Below are 12,332 nucleotides of genomic sequence, written 5' to 3' on the forward strand. Positions count from 1 at the left end.
AAACTCTTATTTACTTATATCTCATAATGAAAAGAATATATTACATAAAATCACATTACATTGTACATATTATAAATGTATATTTTGTTCTAATTTTTTCCATCGATATTTTTTCTTGTCATGGCAATCAGTTAATGAGGCCATTTATAAAGAAGAAGAAGAAGACAGATGAAGAAAATCATTAGAAAATCTCAAATCTCATTAATCCACTAATTTCAACTTGAACCCAGGGTTGCCAGATTGGGCGACAAGTAGCCAATTGGGCTATTTTGCGGTCCTCCGCGGCTACAAAAAATTTGGAATGGCGACTTATCGCCTGTTGGGCGACACGGTTTTTTACTTATCGCCTATTGGGCTACTGCCTACTATTGTATTTTCGTGAACGCGGCCATAATATCAACGAACGCAGCGATGCGTTGTCTATGCGCGGCCACTTTCACTCATAATCTGTGGTTCGCCGCGTGGGTGGCTGTTGAATATCATTCTGTTCAGGAGCAGAGAGAGCTCCGGTAGGAGTGTTAGTGTTCTGTGAGAGAGAGGCAGTAGATATCATAGATAATCTATACTAATATTATAAATGCGAAAGTATCTCTGTCTGTCTCTCTGTCTGTCTCGCTTTCACGCCAAAACTACCGAACCGATTGTAATGAAATTTTGTATACAGATAGTCTAAAGCCTGAGAAAGGACATAGGCTACTTTTTTTACTGGAAAAAAGGGTTGTAAGAGGGTGAAAATACGAAAATTTGTTCAAATTAAGTTAGTTCCAAAAATTCATACTAGATGGCGCCTTACGTCTCTTACATCGCGCTAACGCTTGCCCAACATCTTTCTATAAGAGGTGGTATCATCGTGAATTTGAGTTTCGATTTTTTTCGATTGTTATTTCTTTTTTACATTATTTAATAAGTCAGTACTTTATATTATATTATATATACAGTGACGTAACCTTAAACCTATCAATGATAAATAGCTTATGGGTAAAGTTGTGTAATTGGAGGGCTAAATAAGCTTTAAAATTTGGCATAATATATTATAAAGTTTAATTAAAAAAAATGAAATATTATGTGCACACTGCACAGCTGTTTTGATTTAAGGGGTACCAGGGTTTTTTTTATAAAAGCTTTTGACACCAATTTTGTTGACATCGCGCGCTATAAACTGAAGTCCACGCGGACGAAGTCGCGGGCAACAGCTAGTACATATATATACTGAGTAGATATGTTGGATCGTAATTTGCTCGACACCATCCAACTTTTTGCAGCAGATGACGATTAATATGCATAAAACATTTTTTATTTGTAAATACATAATTTTAAAATAAATACTATGAATTATAGATTTTCATTGCTAAGTGTCACTTTTATAGTTGGGAAAAAAACCCCAAAAAATAAAAACAACTCGTTACCACTAATGCAAATTTACAAGTATCCAATTAAACCAAGAATCTTATGTTATATTATATAAGCTTCTTGAATTAAACGAAGCAAGTCTCAAAATATTGATAAAATTACATGTAAATACATAACTCTAATGTAATAGAACAGTAGCATATAATATTATTCATACGTTTTATTGACATTACGTTTAATTACCGTGTTTCTTTTTTATTGGGCTACTTTGGGCTATCTTTTTATCGCGAAGTGGCGATTTGATCGGTCTTTGATCTGGCAACCCTGCTTGAACCAAAGATTATGAAACCCGCGGTAGTAATTATTATAATATTATTCTCAACATCCAACACAATCAACGGTAGCAGCATGTACCTATTAATTTGTTTGGGTAGCAGTTGTGAGTTGTGACTTGTGATTGTCAGTTATTTTCTGTTGTTTTCAAATTGAGAACTGAGAAGGCCTGCTTTATGCGACGAGAGTAAAGATCTTGTGAATATTAATCGACTGTGGATATATCTTGGATATTATGTAAGTAGTTTACTTCAAATAATATATTTTACATGTTAGCCTAACCATGAACTTTTTATTAAATTTTAAGTGTTGAAATGTTTTCCTTTCATTTTAAACCATGAAACTAATCTAGCAAAGTACCTAAGTATTATTAAGGAAAAAGTAGGGAATAATTAACAATACTTCTAATCACTATCATTATTTCCAGATTACACCTACTGATCATATTTGCCATGCATGCTGGCAACTTGCGTATCATGCATCTACTGAAAATATGTCCAGCAGCAGCAGCGGTTGGCCATCATAATATCTGTGTTGTATCATGTGGATTATCCATAGTAATAGCAAATCGATGCAGAATTTTAATTGAAGGGACAAATGAAGAACAACAAAGAGTGGCTTCTATAGTATCTTCTTGGATTCAAGCACGAGAGGTAAACAAACAACCAAACAAATCTTTATTTTCACATAAAAATTTTACAGGATATTCTTACACAATCACTGATCTCCATACTAGGATTCCCTGTGTTGTGGAGACCAGTAAGGTATTAAAATAAATTTATATGTAGTACCATCACTAGTGTTTCTTAATTCATTATTGCAGTAGGAAATAAAGTAATTTATTTCCTCAGTGTAATACCGGATTCATGGCAAGCTTTTCTCTAATTATATTTTTATTTTAGCTTTGGTCTCAAGATGAAGAACCAGAATAGTCCAAGTAATTGAGGACTTTCAACCTGAATATATGGAATCAGCTTTAATGTGTACTGTATGTGGCCAGTCTGGACACCACAACTTCAGACTTAGAGTGGAATCCTGAAAACATTACTCGTTTGCTGGAGCAACAAGAGGTATATAGTTTAAACTCTAATCTAATAATCAAATTAACGTATGTCAGTGTTTAATTTGTTTTTTACTATTGTTGTTTTGATATCTGTCCATCTCATCAAATGATTTATTTACAGATGTCATCTATGAATGAAGTTTCTGGAGTTTGTTGGAACCAAGCTCGAGACATAAGGTCAGATATTCCAGAAGCTGATGAAAGATCCCAACAAAATATAGTGTTGTTCAATATAAGAAGAGCAGCTGAAACACCAGGACATTGCGTTTTTCAAGAATGAATGAATCCTGAGCAAAATGTTGTGCCTCGAGTTGCCTGTGCCTGTGTTGTGTTGTTGTGCTTTAAGCTAAAAAAAGTCCTGCCATTTAACTGCCAACAAAATAAGTTTTTCCAGAAGGAAAAACTTATTTTGTATTTATTGTAACAGAAAGAAACATGAATGGTCAGGTCGCTATCAAAAGCTATTGCTGTTACTGCATTGTAGGCTTAAGAACAGTGGGATGCTGCTCACATGTTTATGAGCATCATTTGGTACCTAAGCTATGCTCGCCATGAGGGTACTCCTGCCCCTGCCCCTATCTTAGATAAATATAATTGTAATAAGAATAATTATTAAGTTATAAATTATGATAAAGTTTTACTTAAAAAAAAGTGTTGTTTTATTACCTGTGTATGTAGTACTTATATCTTAATGCCTGCACCCGAACCTTTTGTAATCTACAAACGTAGCGTACAAGCACAAAACAGCATAATATGATTATAGGTAAGGAAATGCTTAAGCAGCTCCGTAGTCTACAAAAATTATTATGAATGCCTTGCCGAGCTTAAAGAGTGAGATCTAAAAACAAAGGGATTATGGTGTCCTGCAGACGAAGAGGAAATTTTGTGTTCAGCTCTCACTTAACATACAAAACACAACAGCTGAAGCTGTCATTTAACACTATTTTTATGAGAGTGTAGTATTTCCCCGGTTACCACTGTCCATTTTGACTGCAGGTCTAGCAGCTTGGCACTACCACTATTAAACTTCATAATTAAGTATTGAATTGTTGCACTATGCTTTTATACTGTACCTAAAGGTATGTCCAAGTTCATCCCACTGAGTGGATACCATCCTCATCTCAAATTATCTTCGGACTGTTATTATGTAGAACGGTAAAAATATGTAAGTAAAGTAGGTACGTTGAATTTATGAATATACTTAATTATTTTTAAAACATTAATTATTTACGTTTTTACGAAAACTATAAGTACTTACTGATACACACTGTAGGTCAATAATGTTTTTTTTAATAATATTGTAATGAGTATATAATATAATTAGGTAAGTATAAGTAATAATATCATAGCTGTAGGTAGGTACATAACCTCAAAATTTCAAACAAAACTGGCTATTACTTTTATGTCCCAAGTTTTAAAATCTATACTTAAAGTATTTAAATATACTTATTATAAATTATAAATACGAAAGTGTGTCTGCCTGTCGTTCTATCTGTCTGACCTCTTCACGCCTGAACCACAGAAAGAAAAGGCTTTTTCTTGGTACTTAAAGTAAATGTTTTTATTTTTCTTAGAGAATGTCATAAGTACTTCATGTTGTATTACTTATTTGTATGATATTATAAATTATTATTTACATTTTCCACTTCTTGTATCGATCTGATGGGCATATTTAATGCTTTATTTACCTATACCTACAGTACCTAATTCCCTAAAAATAATACCTCTAGCACGGACGTAAAAAAAATAACCTCTAGATAGTAGATACAGTACTCTGTTTTTAACTCCTGACAGTTGACACTGTAATAATATTAGAGTAATTAGTCGAAACCAAAGTATTCAATTACAAAAGAACTTAATTTCAAATTAATTAGATTTCTTTGAAATTGGATTACATAGGAATCAATTGCTTTGTGTAATTCTATATTTAAATTTGAAAGTATTTGAATTACAATGTAATTAGAATAAAATGTAGTCTAATTACTTTGCAATTAGATTGCTAATTAGATTAACCAGTATTTCAATTATGCCCAACTCTGGATAATACTTACTGCCAACCCACACAGTTGTGGGTTGGCAGTAAGGCACACAACAACCACAACCACACCAGTTAGTCATTACTCATTACTAATTCCATCTTTTTATTAATGCAGTGATGATTCAGTACTTGCGTGATGTATCAATGTAAGTTAAGGACGCTATCACAAAAATTATTACAAAAATTAGCAGGACGAATATCGATGTTATGGACATTAAAATAATATTCAATATCAGCGCGCCTTGCACAGTGGCGGTTACGACGCTCGCCGCGTTCTTGATAGGGCGAAAATGTATGAAAAAAATTGTGAGCGTTTCTTATTTTTCCTATAAATGGAAATGTTATTTATTTTTACCCGACTGCCAGGAGGGTTATTATATAAAATATTTAGCTATTCGTACAGGGGACTAATTAAGCAACAATTTTTTTGTATATTTATTTTCCTTAATTCAGTGTATTTAGCTAAATACACTGAACTAAGGAAAATAAATATACAAAAAAAATTCAAAAATCAAACCCCATTTTTTTAAATCATTTGCGATTGTTGTGATGGTTAAAACGTATTTATGTGAAAATTTTGTATGCGGCTATAAATTTTTTATGGTGTACACGTGGAGATGAATATATTATCTTTCATTTGAAACCAAAATATCCTCGCAGTGTGACTCTAAATTCTTTAAAATGGTACCTGAAAATCGCTGATATTTGTGAAAAAATGTGAAGGCATCCTTAACGTTTACGACTAGCCTCCAGTTTTTAAGAAGGTATATCTTGAACTTTGGAAATAACAGAGGTGGATTATGATGACACTTGAAAAGTTTATTTTTCTTTAGTGTATTGAGTTCATGAGTTAGGGTTTTCGCTAACCATTAAGCAATAATATTACGTCTGCTCGTTTTCTGTTTCTCTCCATAAGAAGGATAATTGAAAAAGAAATAAACCCCTTTTAGCTTCAGCTATTATACTCGTAACTTTCATACGACTTAAACCTTTTTGCATTTTAAAACTGAAAGCGTGCAAATGTCTGATGTAGTATGCAAATTGCATCGCGCATGCAACCGACACATACGTTTTGTGGCGTGCGGCTTATTACGTTATAGTCTTATGTTAAAAGCCTACGTGCAATGTTCTTATCAGATATTTTTTTTATAAAAGAACTTAAAATAGAAGACAGTTTCTAAAGAAAAAGAAAAGAACAGCATACACTTATGTTTTGTAGTTAAACGTTTCGACAACGAAGATAATATAAATGTATAGGATTTCACATAAGACATCGCATTTTTTACTTTCTTACCTACGCGCGATCTTAGTCGAAATTTTCGATTCGAGTTGTCTAATTGGAACGAAGTTCCTTATCGCGCGTTCGGGGTAACGGAGGCTAGACAGAACGATATTTGACCTCGACACTTTTTTATTAGTACCTGCATGGTAGGGGCAGAGGGCGTTGATAGTATTCCTGTGCGTCAACTAGATGGTGTTTTTTGAGTATAAACAGCGACGCGTTGTTACTATTCCTGGGCATCAATAGATGGGCTTTTTTTTTTGAGTGTATATGTATGTACAGATTTTTCGAACATAGGAACTTCGTTCCATTCGGGTGTCCCTTGATACCTCTCAAGTTTTTATTATTATCTATACTTATAAAATTACATGTCCTGACTGACTGATTGACTGATTCATCATCGCTGAGCAAAAACTGTAAAAGTTACAGCCTCGAAATTTGGTGAGTAGGGTTGTTTTATTAGGTAGACACCCACTAAGGAAGGAATTTTGAAAATTTTACCCCGAAGGGGGTGAAATAAGGGTTGAAAGTTTTAATGAAAGTCCGTCATTTCTTGAGTTAGAAACATGAAACTTTATTTTTGTGTTACTGATTAAAAATGAATGGATACGTATTTAAGCGTTTTTGGAAATTCTACCCCCAAGGGGGTGAAATTGGGGTTGAAAGTTTGAATGAAACTCCGTTATTTCTTGAGTTAGAAACATGAAATTTTATGTTTGGGTTACTGATTAAAAATGATTGGATAGGTGTTTCAGCGTTTCTGAAAATTGTAGAACTTTCATTTAAACTTTCAACCCCTATTTCACCCCCTTGGGGCTACCCCCAAGGTACCCCTTTCTTGAGTTAGAAACATGAAAGTTTGTTGACGTTTGCGATTGACGTTTGCTTAAATAGGGTCCGTTTTTACCCTTTGTATAAGGAACCACAAAAACAAAAAGGAGAAAACTATCCATCTTTGTTATTATACTATGTTAACGCGGATGAAGTCGCGGGCAACAGCTACTCTAGATATAATGCTTCTTGGTACAAAAGAGAGTAGAACAAGCGTTCTTAGTCTTTTTAAAACCTTTTATTTTTAGAAAAAAAAATGAGTTTTAAAACTGTCGTTGTTTTAAAACTTAAAAGCGTTTATTAAAGCTAGTTTGTTTTTTAACATCATCACGCCCTAATGATTGTCATTTGTGCTGAAAAATATATCTTCAACTATAAATTATTCAACTAGTCTCCGTCTAAAAGCATACAAAGTATATCCTTTATAAAGATACATCTGGCTAAACTCTAAATGATTTTTACCCTTATTTACCTAGTTATTGATACAATCCCCACGAAAATCGGTTGGAGCCTCCTGAAATTGGATCGTTTTATTGTCCCGTGTAGGGACACGTCCCGAAGGTCCAGTAAATAAGATAATTAAAGTTTAATCCGGGATTTCGCCCTGATTGGACTGTTCTTAGTCTGGCAGTTCTGAAATACAGCTGGTGACCTTTTCGTGTATAATATAGGGTCATTTATTGAAAACTATACTTTATAATATATTTACTATAGACTAAAGTATGTAATTATTGTACTCGTATTCTATATAACTCTCTTATTTCACAGAATTCAACATTGTATAGATCTAAATTTAAAAAGAGTTATAGCTATGCAATGTTTAATCTTGTCTAATGCTAAGTACTCACATGCGGTTTTGCTCGATAGTTTTACTCTGAATCAAGTAATAATTACTGTGTAGACCGCAAAACTGACAGCTCGAAGGCTCGCTTCGAGCCGGCTCGATGGAATTAAATATATCGATTTAGAATAAAACTATTGAGCAATGCTGAATGTGTGGACGAAATCCCGAGCCGCGGGTTTTGCTCGACGTTATTGCTCGATCGAGCAACACCGTATGTGAGTACTTAGCATAATACGTTAAAGAAAAAGGTACTAGGTAGCTTGGCAGACAAGATATAAGACAACATAATATTGTATAGTTATTATTTTAGGCAATAAAAACGATCCTAACATGCAAATTAAAGACCGACACACCTTTCAAATTTAATTTAGATAGAGAAAACTAAAATATATTTTTAAAATCAAAATGGAAAACTAAAAATAAGGGAATAATATCAAATAAAATGTTATTAAAATTCGCTCCGTTTCATTATTATCTAGAAGTATTACTCTTTTATCTCTGATGGAACTTTTAAAGATACTTTATATAAAGTGTTAAATAGTTTTCCTGGTTTTCCCCCGCTCTAATGCTCTCAAGTTATCTCACAATCTCTGGCTTTCATCGCCGACGGAGATAAAACATACTGATATTTCACTTATAATGTCTGCTGAAGTTTCTCATCGTTAACGTTTTTAAGCTTGGAAGTAGGTATTAGGTAATGTATTACAGACTACATTACTGTAATACCATTAAGACGTATGTATTGAACAAAAGTTCATACTAATAATATTATTAGTATGGACTTTGTTCAATACAATATACTTCATAGTATTACAGTAATAAAGAAAGTGTGTCTGTTACCTCTTCATGCTGAAACCGCTGAACCGATATTGCTGAAATTTGGAATGAAGATATATTGAGTACCTATGCTATTCGCGAACCGTACGTTTTTTCTTGATAAAAGTATCCTATGTACCTTTCAGCAAAATTGGTTCAGCGTTTTGGGCGCGAAGAGTTAACAGACAGATAGATAAATTGACAAATAGACGGACAGACAGATAGACACACTTTTGCTTTCATAATATTAGTATGGATATCGACGATGCGACCTTATCTCATTCCTGTCTCCTGTGTTAAACCTTTCTTGACCGCTGCAATGAATTTTATTCTGTTGTTTGTGCTTTTCTAACCTGTGCTTTTTTCAGGCGGACTGGTCGGAGCAGTTCGTGTTGAACGTGCACGGGGGCTCGGTGTTCCCGTGCGGGGACGGCGTGCGGGCGCTCTTCCAGTACCCTGAGTGCGCGCTAGATGGTGCTGACCGCGTGCGCGTGTTTGGCAGGGATGCGGATCGCCTGCGATATGTTGCTGAGCGGCGCGTGCGCAGGTATGTGTCTATGAATTCATCACTACACGAATTATTCGGTCTGAATTCCTTAATTTTCCCAAGCTAAACATACACAACAACGCACACAAAAAAGATGAGTGAATGATACAATTCTCTGGCTCTGGCGTGTGCGTTGCCATGATTGGATACGCGACGCGCATGCGCAGTGAAATTCCTCATAAATTCCTTTTAAATTTCGAGGAAGCGGTAGCGGAAGAGGATTTTTTTATTTTTATTTATGAGGATGCGGTAACGGTTGAGGAACCCAAAATATTGCGGAACTTCCTCATTATGAGGAAGCGGAAGAGGAATCCTCAGCAACCCTAATACAAATTCAATACTTTGGAAATACATCTACGCATCGCATTGCGGTCTGAATTGGCCCTTAGTACTTAGTAGTCAGGCTGATTTTAATTTTGCGACCGCTAATCGTCGGTAAAATTTTTGACGTTTAACTGTTGATGGTGATCTTTACATAGTTCGATCAGGAAGCACGTAGAGATTTTTTCGCACACGCATAGATTGCTATAGCGTTTACACCAGGCTACAATACGAGGGCAAAAGTTTCTTCGTGCTCCACGATTGTATTAGCATCGATGATAATAATTCAAGACGTGAGTGGAAGAATAAGGTAAGTAACATGAAAAAACTTCCCGTTTTTTGCTTAAATGGAGGCCTTAAGGCCGGAAAAATAATTTGAAAAAGAAAAACTGTGGATTATAATATGTGTAGCCAGATATATTAGCTTAGTAATGAAGTAGATAAGTTACAAGTTTTATGAAAATAATTAGGGAAAAAATGAGTTATTGTCCGTATGTCACGAAATGTTACTTGTTCGATTCTTCCACTTACTTCAATTACAAGAGAGAAACTCATTTTGTCGCTGCTACAGATGTCTTCTCTTTTCTATTATCTCTCTCTCTCCCAGGGGCCAGCACACGGCGATGTTCGACTGCCGGCTGTTCAGCGAGCGCTACCCGGAGTATTGCTTCGTGTACGTGTCCCAGGCCGTCACCGGCGCCGTCGCCGACGTCCGGATGGACTGTCTGCCGACGCTGCCTCTGTCAGGTATACCTACAGTAGCATAGAGCCTTAGTTGGGGTAATAGGTGAGGATGTAGGTCCTCAATATATAGAGGTAAGTTAAGCCGAATACCAAAGGAGTTGAATGAATCCACGATACTGCCTATAGTTACAAATTTACAATATTATGATAATGCTATATTCAGAGTATTGTATCCACTGGCGTCGTCGCAGATATAACTACTAGACTAAAATACGTGGGAGAGCCATATTTCGGCACGAATGGGCCGGCTCGACCGGAGAAATACCACGTTCTCACAGAAAACCAGCTTGAAACAGCGTTTGCGCTGTGTTTCGCCGAGTGAGTGAGTTTACCGGAGGCCCAATCCCCTACCCTATTCCCTTCCCTACCCTCCCCTATTCCCTTCCCTACCCTCCCCTATTCCCTTCCCTTCCCTTCCCTTCCCATCCCTACCCTCCCTTATTACCCTATTCCCTCTTAAAAGTCCGGTAACGCACCTGCAGCTCTTCTGATGCTTCGAGTGTCCATGGGCGACGGAAGTTGCTTTCCATCAGGTGACCCGTTTGCTCGTTTGCCCCCTTATATCAGAAAAAAAACTCTACTATCTATAGACGCAAGTGATGACAGATAAAGCCCTATAGGGAACAGTATATTGTATTAATCGAAATCTCACGCTTGTTACTCAGGTAAGTAAAAGTAACCTGCGTAGCTAGCACGGGGTTTCCCAGTCGATTCTTCGGAAGAAAGTAATGGCAGTTTCTTTCCCATGTCTACATATCTTATTCCCGAGCATGGCATCACCCATCGACTTGAGTTTCAGTGGACAAAGACAAGAAACTCTTTCCATAGCAACCATTACAGCAACGGCAATATTTTTTTTTTTGACATTTAGTTTCTTGGTTCTTTTTTTTTAATTATGGCACCTCGGCTATAAAACCATGGCCAGTGTCGAGTAAATGGCGGCAAATTCAAAAAATCGACGTGTAGTAACCTTGTCTATAGCCAGAATTATAGTTTTGATCTACGAAATACGAATAAGAAAAACTAAGGAACTTTATTATTCGTAGTTTGTAGATCAAAACTATAATTCCGACTATAGACAGGGTTGCTATACATCGATTTTTTGAATTTGCCGCCATTTACTCGACACTGGCCATGGTTTTATAGCCAATTGCCATAATAAAAATAAAAACAGAATCAAGAAACTAAATGTCAAAAGCGGATCGTCATGCTTGACTTATAGATTTTCAAAAGCGAAAGATATCGAGATAGGAAAGAAACTTTTACTCCAATGTTTTTCCGGTAAAACTGTCAAAATTTAGTTTCTTTCGTTTGTCTACGTGCTTGTGCTAGCTATGCTGGTGATTAAAAAAACCCTTTTTGTTGATGATGATGATGATGATGATGATGATAACGATGATAACGATGATAATCCTTCACAGAGGGTGGCGCGGGCGGTTGGGGCGCTTGGTCTCCGTGGTCGGCGTGCCCGGCGCCGGCGCGGTGCTCCACGCGGACGCGCAGCAGACACCGCTTCTGTGACAGCCCGCCGCCCGCGTATGGCGCTAAGTATTGTGAGGTGAGAGAGAGAGAGGTTTGACTAGGCTATGTACGCCATTATTAAGTTTCTGTAATGGCCAATGCACATTGTACCATCGAGGAAGTTGATTCCTATGCAATTGACAGACCAACGTTATTTGGTCGAATATGTCAATTCAATGTTAATTGTGATCTGTCAGCTGGGTTAGACGTAACGCAACCAAACTACTTAGGTCCCCGATTTGCATAGGAATCAACTTCTCTGATAGTACATTAATTTAACGCCACTTGATCCTCTTAGGGTCTGTTTACCACTTCCTGGTAAGTGCCGGATAGGCTATCCACAGCTTATCTCACAGATACAGTACAAAATATCTGTCAGATAAGTTGTGGATAGCCCATCCAGAACTTATGAGGAAGTGATGAAATAGCCCCTTACTTGTATAATAAAAATATCTATACATGTCATGACATTATATTTTCATTCTATGGGATTTTATCGTCAGACAACTTAATTACTTATTAATATACCATGTCTTTAGATCTCCTGTAGCCTAGTTCTGATTTTTGAAACGAATTCTTGGAAGACTACTTAAATTAGCGTGATGTAATATTACAGGCAATAAATAAGAGCTAATAAAAAAA

At 36.1% G+C, this 12,332-nt stretch overlaps 1 protein-coding gene and 1 long non-coding RNA gene across 2 annotated transcripts in view; both read left to right on the top strand.

Annotated features, from left to right (window-relative positions):
- LOC121733963 overlaps window positions 1–12,332 on the top strand; it is a 220,587-nt gene that overhangs the window by 183,471 nt on the left and 24,784 nt on the right. Inside the window, exons 9-11 of the mRNA XM_042124370.1 lie at window positions 8,926–9,104; window positions 10,033–10,172; window positions 11,591–11,727. Of these exons, the coding sequence (XP_041980304.1) occupies window positions 8,926–9,104; window positions 10,033–10,172; window positions 11,591–11,727 (456 nt within the window). The remainder of the gene's footprint in view (window positions 1–8,925; window positions 9,105–10,032; window positions 10,173–11,590; window positions 11,728–12,332) is intronic.
- LOC121733990 lies at window positions 1,735–3,015 on the top strand. Its single transcript, XR_006036631.1, has 4 exons — window positions 1,735–1,920; window positions 2,111–2,336; window positions 2,586–2,753; window positions 2,868–3,015. It is a non-coding gene; the product is annotated as an uncharacterized LOC121733990 (long non-coding RNA).

The sequence above is a fragment of the Aricia agestis genome, chromosome 14 (assembly GCF_905147365.1).
Source record: "Aricia agestis chromosome 14, ilAriAges1.1, whole genome shotgun sequence".
NCBI lineage: Eukaryota > Metazoa > Arthropoda > Insecta > Lepidoptera > Lycaenidae > Aricia > Aricia agestis.